Here is a 23,917-nt window from a genome sequence, read left to right on the forward strand (position 1 = left end):
TATAGCACTTATTTATAACAATTTAAGAAAATTATACATGACTTTACAACATTTTAACATCTTTAAATTTTAGCAAAAGTTTAACTGCTGTGCTAATTGTACCTTCTCGTTACATTCGGTTCAACAAATTAAGCTACAGGTACAGGATGTTACATACATACAAATTCATATCCCATAAAAAACATAGATAGACGCGAAAAATATTACTCTTCACTTCGAAATCAGTTAGGTGTAAAACTACTTACATGCCGTAAAATACCTTCATATCTTTCGGGAATCAATAGCATCTTGTTACAAGAAAATCGACGATTTCATTAATATTGTAATCCTAATAATTTCATTGTTATTTATTGAATTAGTATTCATCTAGCGCACAACCACTCTACCACAGTTACACGTTTGAATATGCTAGAAATTGAGATTAGTTAAGTGCCGGTCCGGTATTTAGTGGTTAGTGGTTATTGATCACCTAAATCGGTAGATATTAAACTGTGCATTTTAGATGCTATTTCTATTTGAGAGGTACAATTACACTCATGTAACTGTAACAGTTATTTGTGCTTTATTGTTTTTGAAATTGCTGATACATGTAATGTTGAACAGTGGAACAATTTATATTAATATTTGTGCAGCGCCCTTATTGGACGTTAAGTACACCAAAAATCTCACAATAATTTTGACATAATTGATCATGATCAGAAATATACGAATATTAGGCACACAGTTCGTGTAAGCTGTAATACTGCCTACACCCAGGTAAGTTATTATGATGCACTACCCTTTATAATTTTTTTTTTAACTGCGCGCGGACGGAGTCGCGGGCGGCAGCTAGTATGTTTATATTTTTATCAAGACATAAGATGCATTAGATATACAATACCTTATAAGAATCCACATTCAGCCAAATCTCCACATTCTTGTGGGTTACGCTCAGTAAATGGATCGTGGTTACCGAAACCTACTACAGAATACCAATATTTTTTTTGCCTCGAATTGTAAAACCGGGATTTACGGCATCACGAATAAGGAGATTTAATTGTACTGTTTATGCATATACATAATTCTGCACCAATGCTTATTTCATACAAGGTAGAGCATTACTGATTATGTTTGAATGCACATTGTCGAAATAGAAAATTATTTTGACAGTCACTTTACGTTCGAACAATAACAGTACTGTTCTGTGCCACTATTACGCCGTCGTGTGAAACAAGCATAAGGAGCACTTTGAAGGAGCTAGCTGGTTCACAATGAAACCCGAACAAAAGGCTTTCCTTAAGGATAGTTCGGTGCTCGTACATGCATTATCGATATATTTCTGTAGGCAGCGAGTTCGGAGGCCTGAATAGGCGCGCTTGTTTACGGAGCCTGAATTGCGACCGCCTCAGGCTTCAGGTCGCCTGTGTTACTTACGAGAGCAAACCTCTTTGCTTGCGGACAAACTTTTTTTTTACAAGCGCAAACATTCACGCTCCAAGGAAATTAGAAAAGTGTTTTCTTAACCCTTCAAATGTTTTACTATGGCAATGATTAAAATAATAAATTGTTATTTTAAAAGGGTTGCACATATATATTGAAGTCAATTTTAGTTCTTAACTCCAATAAGCATAGATGTGATAGTAACAGCCTGAAAATTCTGTTGAAAAGGGAAGAGAACATCGAATTATTTAATTCACTGCGTATAAACTAAATTGAAGTAACAACAGAACGTACGTTTCGTTTCCGGACACAGATGTTCCCAATAAAGAGGGTGCGCTACGTATATTAGTCCAGTTCGGCATATTGGCTATAGAATGGTTGAGCAGCCATTATTTCTTTACTTTCCAGCGAGACTTTTATAATATTTTTTGTTATAAATTGAATAATATTTGACATTCTCTAAAACATTTTATTTTCCATTCAAATATAGAAAAACAAAATATATTTCAAATAGTAAAACTTAAATGTACCTAAAAGAAATAAATAAAAATAATTGTTAAGACATCTTCGTCTTTACAAATAGATCGATGTTACGTTAGCATTTATACGCGAACAAAGAGTTCATTGGTGAATAGTTTAATCATTCAATTGTACTCAACACTAACTGGATCTCATTATGTTCAGTACAAACTTGCGAACTTGTTCAAGTAGAGAGTGCTTGATCAAACCATTATACCTCTGCCTAAAGCATTATATAATAAAATTAGAAAGATATAACTTCTACATATATTAATTTGCAATTTTTGTAAAATAATTTAAATCTTAATGTTTTTCTAATTAGGTATAGATAGTATAGTAAAAGACCAATCGAAATGCACGAAAATACAGCCAACAAATCCTGGGTAATAATTTTAGTAGCAAATATTTGTTGTTACGTATTTAAAAATATATTGGCATAAGAGTTTAAAAAAATTACGGATTGATATAGAGATCAAATCCTTATTTCACTAAAAGGCACACGATTCATCATGTAGGTATAATATATTTTGAAATCCCAATATATTAGATAAACAGGTGATTTTTTTTTTAAATATAATTTAAAATTCATTTATCGTCTTACGTCTATGAAACATTATCCTTCACAGAAACATTTGCGTTGTAAGAAACCGTTCGTTCTTTTGTTCATTCGTACCGTCTTATAACTTATTGATCGGAAAACTAAAAAGATATCACAAAATAATAACTTTAGAACCCATGAACTTTAAGTACAAGACTGTGAAATAGTATTTGAAAGTATTATAGAAAGTAGATATGGTAAAGTTGACTATAATTTTTTTTAATTCCTTTTAATAGGTATGTTATTTATTACCTTATAACTTCACTCGATAGTGCCACGTGTAATACTGCAAGGGTCTAATTAATACATTAATCATTTGGCACGTAAATAAAAAGAATATTTTATATATGGCGTTGGAATAAAAGCAATTTTCCAAAGTTGGGCAACAATTGATTAAATACATCTACGCGGTGACCTATTTATTTTGTGTGGGTAAGCGAAGGTTACAAATGTGGAGTATAAGTAATAAAAGATCGATACTTTCACACGTACTAAAATATAACTTTGAAATACATTTATTTACGTACTAGCTGACGACCACAACTCCGTCCGCGCGGAATTAAAAAAAAAACTTTATTAGTAACCTGTCTTCTTCCAGACTATGTCCTTACAATATTACTTACAATATTAGTAGCTGTTACCGGATACTCCGTCCGCGCGGAATAAAAAAAAAACTTAATTTGTAGACTATGTGCTCTTCCAGACTATGTTCTGAATTCATACTAAATTTCAGCCGGATCCATGCAGATTTTCTGGAGATACAAACATCCATCCATCCATCTAAACATTCGCATTTATAATATCAGTATGATAGTAAGAATTAAAATATATAAAGTTTAAAAACATCTAAATGCCTATATAATTTAATATAGTCGATATCATTTAATTAAAGTAAAACAAACGAACTGTGAATTAAATCAACGAATTAAATTACGTATATTTTTTTATTCTGAACTTTTAATGGTCATGTACGATATGGGCATTGTATCATTATTTGTAACAAATAATAAATGCTATATTTTACTTTGACTTCCTTTATTACCACGTTCAAACCTTAATTAGGCCCATGTCAAAGATAATAAACAATGGTCATAACAATATCGAGAATTTATTTATACTGTGGCATAAGAGAAAGAAATTCTGTCTGTGATTCCTTACCGTTGATTTCTGAGACCAAATTCTCTGTATTAAACATACCGTTATCCCTGTAACTAACATTAAAAATAGATATAACAATGACAATAATATGTTTTAAAATGGGGCTTTGGTCTCAGAAACCCACGGTTAATAATATTAATATTACTATATTATAATCAACGTTCCCGAAGCATCGAAACAATTTCCAGTCGATTGACTTTACAATGGTTCAACAATACAATGTTCAACGAAGTATATAAAGTATATAAGATAAATCTTACTATCTTACTAATATTATAAATGCGAATATTTAGATGGATGGATGGATGGATAGATGTTTGTTTGAAGGTATCTCCGGAACGGCTGAACTGATATTGACGAAATTTGGCACAAATGTAGACAATAGTCTGGAAGAACACATAGGCTACTTATTATGTTTTTTCCTAATGCCGCGCGGACGGAGTCGCGGGTGACAGCTAGTAATTCATACGTCAAAATATATTAAATTATTGATTCATTAATATTAAGTACACTCAATATTTAGTTGAATACTTATTTTGTACTTAATATTGTGTATTTCTTGTCCAAAGCCAAAAATTATTACCACAATGTATGGGATTTGCCGTTCCGTATTTACAAGACTTACCTTGGGTTTCTGAGACCAACATCTCTAAATAAAATATATCGTCATAACTATCGACAAAACCGATCGATAACAAATGTTTAAACGGACATTTTGGTCTCAGAAACCGACGGTTAGGAAAGGTTTGTAAATCATGTATTTAAAAAGAAACAGGAAAAATTTCAAGAACTTCAAAGAACATAATTATCAATGATTTTACGTCTGAAATACATGTCTTTTCCATTCTGTAACTTCACCAGCAATCACACAGTGCGTCGAATGCTGGGCGGAACCTAAGAAGAATTAAAAATACCTTTTGCTTTACCGTACAAAAAGGTTTAGACCGCTTTGCATTTCTCTAATCCGGTTCTCTGTAATCATCGCTTGGATTGTACTAAGTTCTTATTTCTCGCTTTTTATGTTAAAGCGCAGTTCTTACTATGTATCAGACGGCAAGAATTTTATTCCTAGCGTCAAATGCAAAAATAAAAAGTACGATGAAAAATACCATCTAAAATATGCATAACAAAGACATGAAAGAGTTTTACATAATTCTAATATTACAAGTAAATATGTTATTTTAAGGCTACATACTTGTATATTTTAATGTATGTACCTATAATTAACCGAATAACAATTAACTTAAATCTAACTAATATTATGAATGTGAAAGTTTAGATGGATAAATGAATGTTTTTAGAAGGTATCGCCGTAACGTCTTAACGGATATTTGGCACAGCTGTAGAACATAGACTGAAATAACACATAGGCTACTTATTAAGTATTTTTTAGTCTACGAAGGCGAAATCACGGAGGACAGCTTGTGACCTATATGATAATTTTTTGTGGCAAATTACAGGAACAACAGCGTGTTTAATGAAAAAGTACTCACGAACAATACAGCAAAATAATTTGGAAAATTTCAGTCGAGTTAATAGTTTTGAATATGGATGTGATATCAACAATGGTGGCGGAACGCAGTATTAACGACCTCTGTATAGACCAGACGTACGACAAACGAATGCATGGTTTATTTTTGTATTGTTGGCTCCCGTTTTCAAAATCACTATACATTAATATGCAAATAATTCGGCTGACCAAATTATAACCCAATCAAAAAACGAACTTCGACGAAACGAATTAAAAAAAGTCGTAGTTTTAAAGTGAATGAAGTTGTAAGTTTTACTTGCATTTCATCCAGAGCCATTCGAAAACTAGCGGTAATATATAAATTAAATCAATAAAAAAGCATATAAATATGTTTTAATATTTAATTTCAATGTAGATAAAAGAGTTGTGAAAACACTTCGGTTTCGGTTCGATACATAATTTAACCAAACGTAATTTATCCTTTCGCTTGCGGCTGTGTACACTTTAAAAATGTTTTTCCTGCGTCCTACTTCGAATGGATTAAATCTATAATCAGCGTAATTCAAATAAATACTCAACACAGATCTCGTTAGGTATAGGCCGTGCGTATTTCTATCAAACTATTTTACATGAAATTGCTGCAAATAATTAAATGCATAATTTTCAGTTATAAGTTACTCGAACATCTTTATATTAAATGTAATTTTAAATAATATCGAATCCCTGACTAGGAAGGTATTACCAATATAAAGGATGAAACAAGGAATTAATGTACTAACTATAGATTAACCGTGGGTTTCTGAGACCAAAACCCCAGTCTGAAAAATACGTCTCTTTTTTTGTCAAAGACAGCTATATATTTATGACGATATGTTTTATACAGTGATTTTGACCTTAGAAACAAACGGTTAGTTAAAAAACTTCATTTAATCGTTGATTAACCTCCGATAAATTCCTATGTATATTAACTAATAAACTTCAGCTACTTTACAAAATTTAGCTTAAAATTAAACACGTCAATTGAACCTTGATATAAACATAAGCTGTCCGTGACGGCGCGCCCTCTTCGTATAATTTTCCCGACCCTCGTATCAGTTTTTTGCAGACCTAGCGCATAATCCTAACTGGAGACTCATTAATAAGATAAATGACGTCAGCAGACCGGATTTTAACAACGATACGACCGCCACGATAAGCATATGTGCTATATTTAATAAATTTTTAAACTTTTGTACATCGTACTTGTAGTACTTCATAGATATATTACAATGCAAAAGTTTAGATGTATGGATGTTTATTATTACGTCTCTCCAGAACAGCTAATCTCAGGCGGATATTTGACGTAAATGTAGATTATGGTCTGGAAGAACACTCTATTTTTTTTTTTACACTTTAGCGCGGTCGGAATCGCGTTGTACATTTAACTAGTGCAAACACTTTTATGTCGAAACTGCAAGCGACATTTCGTAAGTGATCCACGACAATTTGAAACCCAAAGTTAACAGATAGCGATTGTAACTAAGTTCAAGTACAAAATCTGAAAACAATTTTAACTTATTTTTCACTAATACAGATTTTTTATATTCAAACCTTTTATACGTACGAAGTATCTTAAAAGGCATTTTCCAAGTAACCTTTGCCATGTAAAAGTGATCTTGCGACTTTTTAACAACTTTAAAGCTGACAACTTTGTGTCGTGTGGAAAATTATACTTTTTAACACGCCGTTAAATGCTCTAAACTTAGCTGTAAATATTTCTGATAACTTTTTAACAACATTTTCGTATTTAGTTCAATATCTATATATATATATATATATATATATATATATATATAAAAGAAAGTCGTGTTAGTTACACTATTTGTAGCTCAAGAACGGCTGAATCGATTTGACTGAAAAGTGGTGGGCAGGTAGCTTAGAAACAGGAAACGGACATAGGATAATTTTTACCCCGTTTTCTATTTTTTATTCCGCGCGGACGGAGTCGCGGGTAAAAGCTAGTTAAAAATATAGTACAAGTTTGAAACTTTAAAATTTCATTTTTCGATACCAATACTTTTAAATTGAATTAAAAAAAAGTAAAAAACATCTATCCATCTAGTTTATCTCTTCAATGGGTGGCTTTATCTCGGTGTCTATTTTCGTTTAGTTACACAGATTGTGTGTATTTTGAAATACGTTAGAGGCATACAACTTGATGAAAGACATCTAATAGACACTGAAATAGGAAACCGCATCACACGGAACTTCGCAAATAAGATAAAATACTTTGAGGGCGACCTAGTTCATATTGTTCACTTAATCAACATAAATCATGTTAGCCGCCGACGTGTCTCGTGCAATACATTTATCACGGCCAATTATGTTAAGCCCTTGTCTTGTGATTACTGCTTCGTATGTGTTATACCTATACATATGTCGATTTAATTTTTCAACAAATGTGTATTTAAAACATTAACAATTTCAAAAAACATTTTAGTCAATGACAAGAAACAATGTGAGAAATAGACAACAACTGACAAATAGTGAGGAACTGCGTAGATTAAAAAAACACCCCTTAACTTTAGCAGTTCATCTCTAAAACGATAGTAACAGATGTTGTTAGATTGGCTTTAATGTTATAGGTTTAGTAGCTGTAACCCGCGACTCCGTCGGCGCGCAGTTAAAAAAAAATAAATGAAAAATAGATGTTGGTCGATTCTCAGACCTACTGAATATGCTCACAAAATTTCATGAGGATCGGTCAAGCCGTTTCGGAGGAGTACGGTGACGATAACTGTGACATGAGAATTTTATATATTAGATTTATTTAAGTGATGACATATCTTTAAGTGTCTAGTTACCATCTTTTGAAATTGTTACATTGTATTTCAGAAAACTATAAACTCCAAAATTACAACTGATATTTCCTTATTAAAGCACCTTTAGTTCAAAATGAACTGTAACTGGCCTACGAGCATCCTTTGTTGTTCAAAAGAAAAATATATATTAGAAAGATCAAAGATTGTTGTGGTACATCTACAACATCTCTGTCGGATTGAAGGCAAATCCTGAAACGTCATCGATTTCTGTTCTTAACCCATTTCTTTTTTACTTTCATGTAAAATGTAATAACTACACTTTTTCAATTTATATAAACCACAGTCTTTACAGTCGCCCTATTTATAGTATTTCCATTAGTAGGCTAAGTGAGAGCTTAGCTTGTATCTCATATGGTGGTGGGATCAGCTTTACTAATTGATCTCTTTAACATCACTCTATCGTCAACATCTTTGTCCGAAACTTAGAAGTCACCCATGTCTTTGAGCACTATATATTTCCAAAAAAAGGTACGTAAGTTTTTTGTTAAGAATAAGCCATCAAAACAATTGTGGTCAACCTAAAGTTGGAACTGTTGTTATTACGAGATGTGGCAAGTATCAATATCTTTCAGCATTGGCACTTGCGCAATTCCTTTTATTATTCTCAATCTCTTTAATAAACTGTATTATTCCACAATTTTTTAATATCAAAGTTTTAATAAATACTCTATTACTGAGGAAATTAATTAATAACAAAAATTAAAAAGTCCGATTCCGAAAAATTACACTGCGGGTAAAATGGTGAATTCATTTTCTATTGTAAAGTTAACTTTAATTCTGATGCCACTCATTTTCTTTTATTCCACTACGACCATTGTTTCAGCTGTCTTCATCTTTTAAAGGCCGAGCTGAAATTACAGATAGAAGGGAGTATGGAAATACAATAGTTAATTTCCTATGTAATATCTGAGCTGGTACATGAATAAGGTCTTTGAAGTACGCAATTCAAAACTTCACGTCGAAAATACCTTGATAATGATTTTTAATTCGTTTCTTTTTCATAACCAAATATAAATCTAATGATAATCTTTCGTCTTTATCATACAAATCTGTCGACGACAAGGATGTGTAACATACAAACTCATTGATATTATTTGAGACTTTTTTATTTACCCGAACACCAAAAATAATACAAAACGATTTTATAAGACATCAATGTATTACAGATACGAGATTAGATTTAATAAGTCCTTTGATAAAATTAATAACGCTGTCCCAAACCCTATCCTATTAGCCATAAATCTTATTTTAACATACATTACTCGAGAACATAAACCTATATCATGGACGAACTTTACTCCCTTATATTAAAGAGGGTTGACACTTTATAAAGTTATCAGTCTTTAATATGTTTATAAGATTGCTAAAACTTTCAATAATTATAATTAACATGTAACTTTATTGTCGTATACCCACTGGGCCGAGACAAAGACTTAGTTAAGTTACCCCAGTATGATATAAACCTCAATTGTGTAAAGATACTGAGGCGCCTTCTTAATTTTTTTTTCGTAAAATAACTAGCTTGCGTAAACTAAAACACACAACTAACATATAATATATTCGATGGAAAACAATAATCAAATGTAATAGCAAGTAAAAACTTAACAAAGGACTAAGAACGCATCGATAAATTCGACGAGCTTTTAAAATAATCGAAATGACTGCCTTTAAATTAATCATCAATTTACTGTGATTTAAAATTAAGTACTATAATGATTGAAGTGTGAAAGACATGAAAAGATTTAACAGGATTAATGCCGTCGTTAAAGTTACCTGCTAAAGTTCGAAGCGGAAAGAGGCAGTCTGCTCGACTTTAAATCAATTATAATACTGTAGGCGGAAAACTTGTTAGACCTAGTCAGTATATGCAGGTCTATTCAATTAAAATTGAAAGCATAAAATAACTAACTAGATGATTTAGAAAGCAGCACAAAACAAAATAGAAAGGTTTAAGAATTACGTGGTACGATTAAGCCCCAATGCCCAAAATGAGCTTATGGTTAAGTGATATTATAGAGTAATTTAAATAATTCAAAACTTTTGTTAAGATGTTATTTATCATATAAACTACTGGCCCTGTTTTGTATACTGTCGTTAAAAATAATATTTTGGCAGACAAAATTCATTTTGAATCTCGCAGTTATTTATGCGACATATTTATTCGAGTCAACTCAACTTCATAACACATTTGCAGTGCACACTCTGCTACATTCCGTTCGTTGAAAATGAATGAATTCTCGAAATAAACACACACGATTTGTATATGCAAACGAATGCATGGAATGCCTAATTAAGGCAAAACAAATTAATCGCACAATTAACATCAATATAATACGAAACATACACTCAAATAAAAATAGGTATAATATTTTTCCTAATTAAAATAAAAAAAAACTATTAATGTGCTTAAGCTGCAAAGGATCAGATTACAAGACAATGGTCGGAAAATCTGATAAGCGATCAATTTATTATACAGTAATTTTTAGACAACCTTATTACTGTTATAGCGATCACGTTTTGTTCGAAAATATGTTTTTTGTAAAAAAATAGTAGTTTTTAGCTCACAATAAAAGTATTTGGAAGTATTCGTAACAGTATATTTTGCCTCAAATTTAACTGACATGTCTCAATACTATTACACAACTGAATCCTTAGTTCGTTTTAATTTCGACACTAATTGGGTAGATGTAAGACCGGTAAAGCTATAAGAATCTAGACGTCCTGTCTGTATCTCCCGAAGTGTACTTACGACCCCTCTAAGAGACTGAAATGCTCTTTAGTTTTGTTTCAAAGTACTTTAGCATTACAAGAATAATTCCGCCGGCTAAAGCTACAAGCTTAATGATGGTCTTCTAAAAACTGACTTTGTTCTTATGGACGTGACATCTCAACTTTCCGTTTAGAGATTTAAATGAGAAATAAAAGTATTATTTTTGTTTTGGAATTTGTAGTAATTTTATAGCTTTTTTTAATAATAATTGCATTCCTTCTGAATTTAAGTACTCTACTTTTTCTCGAAGTATTGTATAAGACTTTTTTTTACTCGTGGCTTACATAAATGATTCAATATAATCTTGTAATTATTCCCTACAGTTTATTTTGTTACTAGTATATACCCAATACTCATATTGAAATAGCTACGTTTTTAAGATGGCTAACATCGGTTGAAATATTTCCATTTGTGAATACAATAACCTCCTCTAAAACCACTTCACAAACAAATCAAACAGTTTGTAAGTCTTATTCAATTATAAATGAAAACATATTTTCACTACATTATAACAATAAGAACAAAGGTACATAAACTTGGTTAATAAAAAATAAATTACTATAACGGTCGAGAAAATACGATATAACCTTTTCATTTACATATTTTAACGAAAATAGACACGTTTATGGTCGAAATCGTATCATGCGAAGAGAACCTGTCTTGGAGACGGGTAGATTTTATAGTTGCCTTGCAAATGAAGAGATACGAGGTTATGCATAAATTTTTCACAAGGACATTTACGTGATTCATATCTAACCGAAATAGAGTGCTATGTATTAAACATTTTAGGTAAAGTGATTTAAAAAAAAACTACAACTACAACCCAATCCAATTTATCTAAGCGACGATCTTTTTGTATTTACTTAACATTAATTTCATCACGCATAAAAACACAACAGAAAAGTTATAAATAACGCTCGTATTCGATTTTAAGATGGAGTTAGAAACAGGAGTTATACTTTATTCTAAAATTATATTCTGAATTGTGGTTGAAATGTAGCTTAAATAAACGATCTTATAACATACAATATTCCATTCCTTACCGCACCCTCTCAACTGGGGATACGGGTATGTCAATAGATAGTTTAAATCCGTCTATGTAGCATATTCACTTATATCTTTGAGACACCGAAATATTAAAATACTTAGATCTCAACTATCGCATAACTAATTTCTGAACAACTAAGTACATAACTGGAGAGTTCTGGTTGTAGTTCTGTGAACTTGAGTAATATGTCGCACATGGACAGTAATTCACAGTAACGCAAAGATACATTTGGGGGTGGTTTCATGATACCTCTTTGTTTCCAAAGAGAAAGATGACCATATTTTTTTATACGACTGTTGAGAGTAGAATACCAGTTATGTAACATCTAGAAAAGATTTTGTCTGTTTTTAAATTGAAAACTCTGTATAAAGCATATCGTCACCCTTCTCAACGTCTTTGGCAAATAAAACAACACCGTGTTTAAAACGGGGATTTAGGTTTCAGAATGGGACTCAGAAACCCACGATGAGTGTCTATTAGGGTCACTAATCTTGCTAATTCGTACATTTCGTTGAGGTAATAAAAAATATAAAATGTAATACGATGACCAGCAACACTTAACACTTTTAAAACAAAGACAGAGTTGCAGCAACAATGACAAATGAAGCGCACAGCGACGCACCCACACAAAGTCCCGACAAACATTAGTTAACGCCCCACAATTAACATTGCACAAACTGTTACATTTAAAGTATTAAATTCAGCTTTAATTATACAATACATCGTACCCGAAACGAGTATTCACGAATGTATCATATTAATTATTATTACCTTTGCCATAAAGCAAATTGGATCATTGCACTGCGGTTTATGAGAGAATTTAAACGTCGAGTCCTCTATGAATAAGTATTCAAGCATAAGTAATTAAAACAACTTAAATTGTAAAAATAAGTTTACTATAATCTCACTAATATTATACATGCGAATGTATGGATGAATGTTTGTTTGAAGACATCTCCGGAACGGCTGAACGGATGCTGATAAAATTCGGCACAGATGTAGAACCTAGTGTGGAAGAACACATATGCTACTTTTAAAGATGCCACGCGGACAGAGTCACGGACGAAAGTTATTTAGTATGTATATAAATTACAATTCACAATACGCAAATTATGGCCTAAAAACACCTAGGTACATAAACAATGGCCTTGAATAAAATCAGCTTCCAAATTCTACCTCTTATTTTGTTCAAGCGAAGAGCCAACGTCTGTGTAAAAATAATTTAATAAGCCGACCGTCTTACTGGCGCTCAACAACAGTATAATGAGAGGCGAAAAAACATCGCCGAATTTCACAACTTTCCGTAACTGGAGCTGACAACGTAAGTAAAAAAGTTACAATGTTCCTAAATATCTCGAAAGAGATTTCATAAATTTTAAATTTGTAATTTCGAGTTTTTCTTTTCTCATAATATTCCAAATTTATAGTCTGTGTGAAACAATTAGTAGTTGTTACATCGGTTAAAGTAAAATATCAGTTATGGCTACAAAAAAAACAAAATCCCTGTTTAAGACATACTGTTATATCTGTTTTGTCTAAGATAATGACAAGGATGACGATATATTTTATACAAAGATTTTGGTCTTAGAAACAATATAGTCAACACTATCACAACAAAACAGAAAGTACGTTCAAACTGATAACGTGTAATAATTTTCTTATTCTTGTAGTTTTCTATTAGCTTCCTAGATTTGTTTAAAGGGAAACAAGATTAAGGTGGGATCTTAATTTACAACGAACACGGCCATCTCGCACGTCGCCCAATTTACAAGACCTAAGTAAACAACTGCGGGTACGTAGCTCAAATTAAGGTCGTTTTATCGCATCGCCACACGCCCTGCTCTACAACCTTATACAACTCGATTAACGTGAAATCTTAAATTAAAAATGTAGTAAACTAAACTACAAAAACTTAAATCTAATCAATCTGATATTTTAGATTCTTAAGAAATAATTTGAAGAATTATTTACCAAAGAAAATGTAAACTCTAGATAAAGGGTAACACAGGGGTCGATATAGAACTTAAAGCATTGCTAATTCTCACTCTGTCTTCTTCTTTTGACCTAAGTCAGAATGAATAATAATAATAATAATTGATCTTAACAGTAGGTAATTTGGCCATGGGGGTCTGAGGTAACAGTTCATTTTGGAAAAGGGGGTCACTTGTCCAAAATAGTTTGGGGGTCCCTGCTCTAGATAATCAATGAGTATTAACCATATCAGAAAGTCAACATTAAAATTTTTAACAAAGAACAGTTTCCCATTTCGCGTACAAAATCGTCGTGCTGCATATCAATTATTAAGTAATTGGAACCCATACGTCGATTTATATTCCAACATATTGTATAGGTCGGTAAGAAAGGAACCTACCTGGGGACCGTCCGACTGATTCTGCGGGGAACTTATAAATATTTCATGAAAGAGGCTAGTTCTTAAAAGAAGTCTACACTTCGTATTGCCTTGTGATAAGGTCGCTTTTCGTATGGCTAGATTGTCAGAATTTACTATTAATACAATTCCAGCGTCCATTCATAGCAACGTATCCCACGGTTAAAGTCCTATTGTATCTCTGCGTTTGAAAAATTAAATACATTGTTTAAATATGCGTTCGAAGAGAGTAAATATATAAGAACTAAACAAATATATTATAATTAACTTTAGAGGTAGTTAATAAGAAATACAATATCGTTTAAAAAAAAATTAGGGCGCAATATTGATAACAATTGTACAACTGAAAAACCAAAATATCGGTCACAAATATAAGACCCTTCGTACACAAGGTAACGTAAGTCTTCGATACCCGGCGATTTTAGTCGCTAAACTAGCAATACAATATCACAAAGGTTCATAAACAGACAAGCGTCGCTGACATTTTGTTATGTCGTCTCCAAAACCAGTCGCAACATGTTTGTCAATATCTTCGTAAGGAAAGTCGATACAATTTACAAGATGGTGGAGCTAATCTATACAACTGGAATATAGTCGCTACGCGTGTAGCAACCGAATACTCGCGTCGACGATCCAACGTTGATACGATATTAGTTTCGAAGTATTACTAGAGGGCTAACACTTAGTTTTGTTAAGATATTAAAAATAAATCCATTAATATTAAAAATATGCCACTATTTGTAGTGCCAAGCTCGAGTAAATTTTTTATTCTTTTTGTTTCTTACAAAATTATTATATACGGTAAGCTCTGCTGCTTAATAAATTCTTCTTTCTTCTCTTATCTTCTACCTAAATTCTTCTTTCTGTATGACTATTACCGTAAGATGCTCAGACACAATGTTCAATATAAATAGGTATTTACTAAGAATAATTGTCAGATTAATATTTATTTAGTGTATTAAAGATTTCGCAAAGTTTGTAATGGAGGAAAAAACTGTCTTTTGCCCACTACGTATTTCAGAATGATCAAGAGTGAAAATCAACCACATCACTAAATATACCACAGACATACAGAAAAACTTTTTTACATACAAAATACAAAGTACTCATAATTGTAATCATAGCAACGACTTCCGAGAAACTTCACTCACAAAATAGTTTTTTTTAATATTTTTTTAAGATAGTTTTGTTTATGAGCTGAAGCCTTCGATAACTGAATTTGTATTAAAAATTAAATAACTGTTTTTTATGATGACAAAACTAGTTTTTTTATAGAAGCAAGAAAAATTAATAAATATCAAGAAGAAAAAAAGAAAGAAAAATAAAAGTATAAAAAAGGTTGCGCGGTACGTACTGGCCACTAAAACCCGGGACCGGTGTTGCCAACAGTTCATAAATTAATAACAAGAAAATAAAAAAAATTGACACATGACAGATGACAGCTCACACTTGACACTAGCGCCATCTATAGAGCTGTCACTTTTTCTTCCTATCGTAATTAGTAAACAGTAAATCTCTTGTTTTAATGAAGTTTGTTAACCATGGTGTATAATTTTACATGATACGTACCTTAATATGTGGCATGGCGAGTACTCTGCGCAGTTCGTGCGCAGCCGCAGCTGCGGGGGAATGCGCAGGCGCAGCGGGCGCAGGCCTCAAACGACCAGTGGCTTCTAGTGCCTATATACAAGCAAAACTGAGCTATTTACAATATAAATACTAGACTAATATATTCAATACACATTAAAAATATACAACTAGAGGTTACCCGCGACTTCATCGGTGTGGTTAAAAGAAATATAGTCTATCATATGCAAACATCTACCTTCCCATCAATATCCCATCAAAATTTACCTATCCCTTACCAAGACTGCCCGAAACATGGACAAAAAGTATAGACAGAAAGATAAAAATTTATAAAAAAAATACAATTACAAAGCAAATACATAATAGTCGCAAAATACGACTTTTTTTCGATCTTACATATAAATAGAGCAATTTTATTAATACATTTACTATGAGAATGTACTAATAGTACACTGTACAGTATCGTAAGAGGGTTAATAATATGTTTTCGTATATATGTTTCGGCAATGTAAACTCAGGATATACAATAAACTAGTTATAATGAATCACCTGGCGTGTCTTGGTCCTGGCCTCAGCGGCAGGGGCGCGACCACTGCTCACCACCACAGTACATGCGATACGATCATACACCTGTGTAATACAATTATTTTTTATATATTACACGGTAATAAGGTGGATAATATCTTATTAATAAATTCCATCAAGATCCGATAAACAAACATCCATCCATCCATCCATTCATGCATTTTAAATTGTACGGTGTAAATACCGCACAATACATGTTTTAGTACATTTTATAACACGCGTATGTTCGATCAACAGACATACCGCATGTTCAGTACAATTAAAAACCTTTTAGCAGTAGTTTTAGTGAATAAATCAAATTATCTCCCTAAACATAACCTAAAAATATGTTAATCACAGCCTAAAGCTGCATGTGGCGCTTGGTTTATAATTAGTTATTATTATTGTTACTAACATAGTTCGTAAGTATCCTACTAACTAAATAATGAGCTTGTATATGCTGCTTGAAATAAAGATTATTATTATTATTATTATTATTATAAACTCGGCATTATTTGTATGTATCAATCCATACAATATTAGTAAGAACTAAGATAAATCTTAATGTTCTTCCATTGAACCCCATCTTGATAGGAATCTCGTATGAATTCGTTTTTAGTGTTTTATGCGTCACATTCCACTTCGCTTTCGCGGTTACATTTTGCAAGCTTTCAAGAAAAATATCTAACATTCTCCTTAAACAACAACAGAATTAAATATTGTAGACATCTTACATCCTTTCAGTATGTATGGAGAAGTAGACCTAGCAAGAGAAAGTATGAGAATTACGTGAAAAGTGACATGATTAAGAGAGTGATGAAGATGACGGAAGATAGATCAAAATGGAAGATGGAAATCTCGTGCTCTTAGAATTTGTAAGTGGTACAAAGACAGGGAGATGATAAAACATCTTACATTCTTGTCTATTTTTAGGCAAACCGTTCATCAGATGTCCATTATTTTTTGACCTTTCTAATGTAGTAATACATACCTCTAGCAGAGCTCTAAGTTGCAGGTCGTCGAGCACACTGTGGAAGAGATCAGGGTCCATGAAGAGAGGTCCGTCCTGCAGAACAGCCACATCATCAAGGGACTCCACCACGAGGTTCACAGCTGTAACAATAATTATCATTTTACTCGGTTATTTTTTAATAACCTGAAAAAAAAAACATGTAATGTACGATCTTAAACTTACTAATATTATAAATGTGAATTTTTAGATGGATGGATGGATGTTTGTTTGAAGGTATCTATGGAATGGCACATAGGCTACTTATTAGGTTTTTTTTAAATTCTGTGCACATGGAGTCGCGGGCGACAGCTAGTGTATAATATTTTTATTGAATAATAAAAAAATTAATTATCAAAATAATATTTTGAAAAAATCCTGTAAAAACATGGACACACTTCTCATAATGCGCGCACGAAAACTAGTATATTTATTGCAATCAACGGATAATTTCAAGGACTCATTTTAGTCTTCTTTCCCTTCCCACCCTTATAAGGAAAGCATGAGAAGGGGAAATGGATTGACAGAGTAGGGAATGCATAGGAAGGGGAATTATTGTCTTTCTGTGTATCCAACGCCCTCCATCGATTAGAAATAGGCAACAGCACCTGAAATCGCCGATGTCTACGACAGAAGTCTCTTCGCTATTTCGTCGAATTCAAATGACATCTCGCTCGTTTGCCACCTTATGAAATAAAAAAAATCTTTATACATACCAGCAGCGTTGGCCTCCTCCAGCATCACCTGTCGTCGTCCCGGTTGTTCCTCTTCATCATCATCATCAACAGCAGCCGCGGCGAGGGTCGCAGCTCGGAGACGACGGCGGCTGTTGAACTTCTTCAGCTCCTCCACAGTGCCTGCTAAATGTATGCGGTTCTGCTTGTCCCGATCCTGTTACAAATTACACAACGTATTTTAAAAACAAATCCATCCCTTTTTTTGTGTCTTTTTTCACTAAAATTTCACTTAGTTTCCAAGAATAACGAGGAAAAAATATGGTTTCTATAATTTATTGTGCAATTGAATAAAACGCCATCTAGTTACTAATACAATAAAAGCTATGAACATAGTTTCACATTTTTTCCTTTGTTACTTTATAAATATTAGCTGTTGCTCGCGACTCCGTCCGTGCGGAATTAAAAAGATATGTATTTTTCCAAACTATGATCTACATACATTTATATCAAATTTCATCGCGATCCGTTCAGCCGTTCCGAAGATACCTTCAAACAAACATCCATCCATCCATACAAACATTCGCATTTATAATACTAGTTAGATTAATCTTACTTATTACATTCCTCCTATCAAATATAGACTGAAGACTAGGATAACTCCGCAACAATTCAACACATTTTATTGAAATTTGCCACAGATACAGAACATAGTCTTTAGTAACGCATGAGATATCACTCTTTTTTGTTGTGCACAGACAAAGTTGCGGTCTAAAAGCTAGTTATTAAACAAAAAAGAGCTTAGTTACAAGACAATCTTAGTTACTAAATCCTAAACCAAAAGTGTAACAATATTCTGGTCAACAAACTGACCCGTATCCAGCGATGGTTGAGCACTTCCTGTATGTTGATACGCTGCGTGTGGTCTACTGTCAGCATGCGCTGCACCAACTCCTTGGCCGAGTCGCTGATGTCATCCCACAATGGAGCATCGAACTGGAGGCATATTATGACACTACTTTCCCCAGAACATGGATAAAAGTCCGTAAAAAATTAAGGGAAAATACAATTTTTCTCAGAATTTTATATCTAACGTAATAATATATATTTTTTTAGGAACAAGGCATTCAATGGTCTATTGCCACTCTTGTTCTCTCTGGTTTCTAAGTTGACATAAAAACCAATATCAAGTGACTTTTTTGTCGAATATCGAAAGATCGTACACAAAGTCCTATAAAAAGTCTTTTTTTTTTCTTTCTTTCTTCTTCTTCTTTTTTGTTTTATCTTATCAAAAAATCCATTCTAAACTCGATGCCAAAGCTAACACTTTTACTCATCATCAACCTGCCCTTATCCCTATGGAGGGTCGGCACAGTATGTACTACTCCTCCATACATCTCTATCAGCCGTCATATCTGAATTCACCCCCTTCTTACGCATATCCTCTTTCACACAATCCATCCATACTTTATTTGGTCTTCCTCTACCTTTATAGCTATCTACATTCAATCTCATTACCTAACTTTTACTAATAGAAAGAAAGAAAAAAGAAAAAAAGAATTCATCATCTTCTTACTCTAGTAGTTATGATCTCTTCAAAATTTAGCACCTTTTTTTTTAGTAACAACAAAAACATGAGAGCATTATAGAGCACATTTTTAAAATAATTTTTGTTTAAAATTTCCATAGTAAGAAAATATAATTAAAAAAAATACTCACTCTAAGTCTACCTCGACATATAGCTTCGAAGAGACGCTCTCTAGTTCCAGTAAAAGGCAGATAGCCCACCAGTAACACATGCAGTAGAATCCCCGCAGCCCACACATCCACTGGTTTTCCATACAACTGACTCGATACAACCTCAGGGGCCATATAATGCGGAGTACCTATACGACCTGTAGAATAATAATATTTTTATACTAGAATTCGACAAACGATCGACGGCTAACTATCGCTAAAATAGCGAAGTAATCGCAGCACAGACATCTGCAGTTAGTTGCCTTTAAAGGTAAAAGGATGTTCGGAAAAAGCATATTTCCATACATTTCCAAATGCAAGACCCCTTCTCATTATTTCTTTATTATAAAAAGGTGGGAAGGGAAGGGACTTTTATTAAAAAGCATTATATCTTAAAGTTTGCAGGTGTAAAACGTGCTTATTTTATTTGCTTTACTATCTTGATCTTGTAACTATTTATCTAAACAGCATTTACCACTTTCTCAGTCTATAAGTTTTACTATTCTTTAAACGCTGCATAAAATTATATTAAAGCGAAATTTACCAAAGTTAAATGTTATATGTATAGCTTATATTAATAACAATTATTGCCGTATGTGCTTATTATGTACTGTTTAAAAGCTTAGTAAAGATATTTTAAATCAAAAAGACTGAGACATAGTTCAATGGCTCCTGTGAATAAGGACCAATGTGTAAATTGACAACTTTTCAGGAGAGGCTCTTAAAGTTTCAATCGTATAGGAAAGAACACCGCATAGGACATTTTACTTCAGCAAAAATAACATTTACACCTGTAAATGTGTATTTTGTTAACTAAACTAAGACGTAGCTTTTAACGCAAAAAAGTAAAAATTATCAATTTGTTACTTGGGCCGTTATATATAGGAACCATCGAGTTGTAGATATGACGGAAGATATATAAAGTTTGCAATAAGTTACAATGTGTTACAAATAAGAATTTAAGCTATCAATAATAAGTTTTACTATCATAGTCAAAGACAGTCTACAAATTTGATACAAAAGTATACATTAAAAAATAATTTTTGTAGTAAATAGTACATAATGCTATGTGTAAAAAATATAAACTTGAAGATTCAGATTAAAAATGAGTTTCTGAAAGTTATCACTTCACAATGTGACGCAGATTTTATTTGAAACACACTATATCAATACTTATTGTTTTTCCAGCACACAAAAATATGTCCCGCCTTTTTGATGTAAATTATCAAAATTTACTACATCAATATTACATTGTTATAAGAAAGCCGCATGCTTATATCGTCTACCCTTAAAATAACTGTTTTACAGTCTGTTTATTATTTTCAATTTTATTTGTTATATATTATCACAATTACAGCACAAGAATAGTTAACTTACCAATTTAATTTAGCCTTATATGTTTTATAACATCAAAAATTTAAATAACTTTAATTCAAGCCAATAAGTTAGGAAATGTAAGTTAAAAAAAGTCACTAACTCACACTTTACCCAAGTGTGTTGTAGTCTTAATGTTAACTTTTAACTTCGTGACTTTCATCTGCCATAACAGACATTTAGAAACATATTGTCATCTTTTTCATTCATGTTAAAATGATAGAGATAACAATATGTAATAATACAGATGTTCAGACAGACAGAAAGTCCCACCTTATTGTCAAACAAGGATATCTGACCCGGCGAGAGAGTCGCTACTATCGCGGTGAGTTTAGAAAATATGTACATTTTATATGGGACTAGAAAATGATATTAAAGAAAAAAAAACAAGACAGCTATCGTACAAAGAGGATTTTGTAATATTTTTTGACGTAGCCAGGAGGGCGCTACTGAGCTATAATAATTTAGTATTACTATTATGCAGTATAGACTCATTCCCTCCGGGTCAGATAACGGTCTCTAATATATGATTTGATATTTTTAAGATAAGATTTTTAACGATTAAAATAAATTTAATTCAATGTTTGTGTAAGTTAGCTCTAATTATGACAACACACATCAATTTGGAACAAATAACAAAAGGAATTAGCACTAAACAATTACTGTGTTTACAATAAACATGTGCTGTGTTTGTTAATTTATTGGACAGCTGTGTTTCGTGAACATATTCTAACATAGTGTCCGCTGTACATGACACCTTTTAATATATTTGTGATGTATGAGTGATGACACATGTGCCAAGGAGATTTGCACGTAATGTCCATGCAGTTAGGGCACAATTCGCATTGTCGGTAAATGTCTTACCATACTCATCTGATTTCAGATACGCTTGGCCCATAGGACCCACTAGTGGTCGATTGTCCATCACCAATTCTGTACAACACAATCCCACATCAACAACGTGACAACCACATTAGATAGTAAAGTGATACTTTTTGTATATCAATATTAATAAAGATCCGCCCCAGATTACAAATTGGTCGTACAACAGAATTTCATACGCTGTTCCAAATCAAGAACGAAACATTAAACAAGTTTATATGTAATTTTAATATTATAATCCAACAATTTTTAACCGATAATTTTTCTAAATCAAAACAAAAATCAGACAAAGATTATGTAATTGCCTTCTACAATAAGTTGAATTTAGTTTACAAGATTTAGTTCTTCATTTGTAACAGTGTATAATTGAATCAAGCATACGGCAATATAAGGCTGTAATAAATATTATTTGATTTATTACTTACCAGGGCGCGCGCGATGCGCTGCGGGTGCGGGCAACTGCGCAGCTACACCGAAGCCACCGAGTTTGACAGGTGCGCAGTTGTCACGTCCGGCTAACAGTACGCAATGAGGTCGCACGTCACGGTGGACGATGTCATTCTCATGACAGTAGCGCAATGCTTCCAAAATCTGACGCATGTAATGGCTACAAGGGAGATATATGTGTTTATACTCATGTTGTGTTACCCACACTAAGTTTGAATTAAATAAGTTCACGCTCAAGGTTCACATTCGGCACTGAGGGACCTACTTAGGAAACCATTAAACCTCACCATGGGGTCTAAGTAAAAGGTAAAAGGTGTGTGGGTAATGTAATAAAATAATTAATATAATTAATGATAACAAATAAAATAAGACAGTAGCAAAAGATATCATAGTTGTATTGAAACAGAAAATCCTAAAGAGAATGAAAAAGTGTTGCTTGGTTATAAACCGAATCGACAATTGACACAATATTGCCATAATTAAAATTAAAGTTAACATTAAATGTTGGTGATTTCAACAAATAGGCAGTAGTAGATTAAAGACATTATTTTTTTTACTTTTATTTAAATCCCTTTCAATCTTTACAAAAAGTAAAAAAAGTTCATATTTCGCTGTACACAAAATAATCCAAATAAAACTGTAACTATTGCATAATGAAAATAAGATCAAAGCAAAAAAATCCATTGCTAAAAATCCTATATTCCCTTTACAAATTCCTCAAAAAATTTCAATGTACTGCTATTATTTTTGTATTACAACTAGCTGTCGCCCGCGACTCCGCGTCCGCGCGCAGTTAAAAAATGGGGGGGGGGGTATGAAAAAAAGATGTTGGCCGATTCTCAGACCTACTCAATATGCTCACAAAATTTCATGAGAATCGGTCAAGCCGTTTCGGAGGAGTACGGGTACGAAAACTGTGACACGAGAATTTTATATATTAATTAGATTGATATTCTGATATCCACAATATATACTTTGATATACCTATCAACAATTTTCTTTTAATAGTAATACTGTTAGGAGTATTTAAATAAAAATTAAGATGAAAGCTTTGTTTTGGCTATATGTGTTTGTATATAAATAATCAATAGCAGTTATTACTTATTACAAATATAAAACAAATAACCGATATATTGTGTTCTTTGTTTGTGATCTCATAAGAGATGAAAAGTGACCTTTTTCGTCGAATGAGACATGACAAAAAGTTCATGTATAAATTGTCATCTTACCAAGCTACTGCTTCGCTGTATACAAATCCGGCAGTCGCCCTACGTACAACTTCAAAACAGAGATCAGATCCATCCATGCTGAAAAGAATTGAATAAAATTAACTATTATCATCATTCTTGTAAATTAAAAAAAAACTATATACAGTGAAACCTGCATAAGCGAGAGTTCTTGGGACTGCGA

At 32.6% G+C, this 23,917-nt stretch overlaps 1 protein-coding gene across 2 annotated transcripts in view; it reads right to left on the reverse strand.

The window, feature by feature from the left end:
* The window catches only part of LOC106709948 (peripheral plasma membrane protein CASK), a 124,401-nt gene that overhangs the window by 97,719 nt on the left and 2,765 nt on the right, over window positions 1–23,917 (reverse strand). The window contains exons 4-12 of one of the 2 annotated variants that reach the window (XM_045679208.1): window positions 23,737–23,814; window positions 22,486–22,667; window positions 22,043–22,111; window positions 19,787–19,962; window positions 18,941–19,063; window positions 18,110–18,284; window positions 17,376–17,497; window positions 16,370–16,450; window positions 15,803–15,913 (exon numbers count right to left, since the gene is read on the reverse strand). In XM_045679208.1, coding sequence (XP_045535164.1) covers window positions 15,803–15,913; window positions 16,370–16,450; window positions 17,376–17,497; window positions 18,110–18,284; window positions 18,941–19,063; window positions 19,787–19,962; window positions 22,043–22,111; window positions 22,486–22,667; window positions 23,737–23,814 — 1,117 coding nt within the window. Of the gene's footprint in view, window positions 1–15,802; window positions 15,914–16,369; window positions 16,451–17,375; window positions 17,498–18,109; window positions 18,285–18,940; window positions 19,064–19,786; window positions 19,963–22,042; window positions 22,112–22,485; window positions 22,668–23,736; window positions 23,815–23,917 lie in introns of those variants that run through there. The other variant, XM_045679205.1, reaches the window with a different exon arrangement.

This window comes from Papilio machaon, chromosome 9 (genome assembly GCF_912999745.1).
Source record: "Papilio machaon chromosome 9, ilPapMach1.1, whole genome shotgun sequence".
In the NCBI taxonomy this organism is placed as follows: Eukaryota; Metazoa; Arthropoda; class Insecta; order Lepidoptera; family Papilionidae; genus Papilio; species Papilio machaon.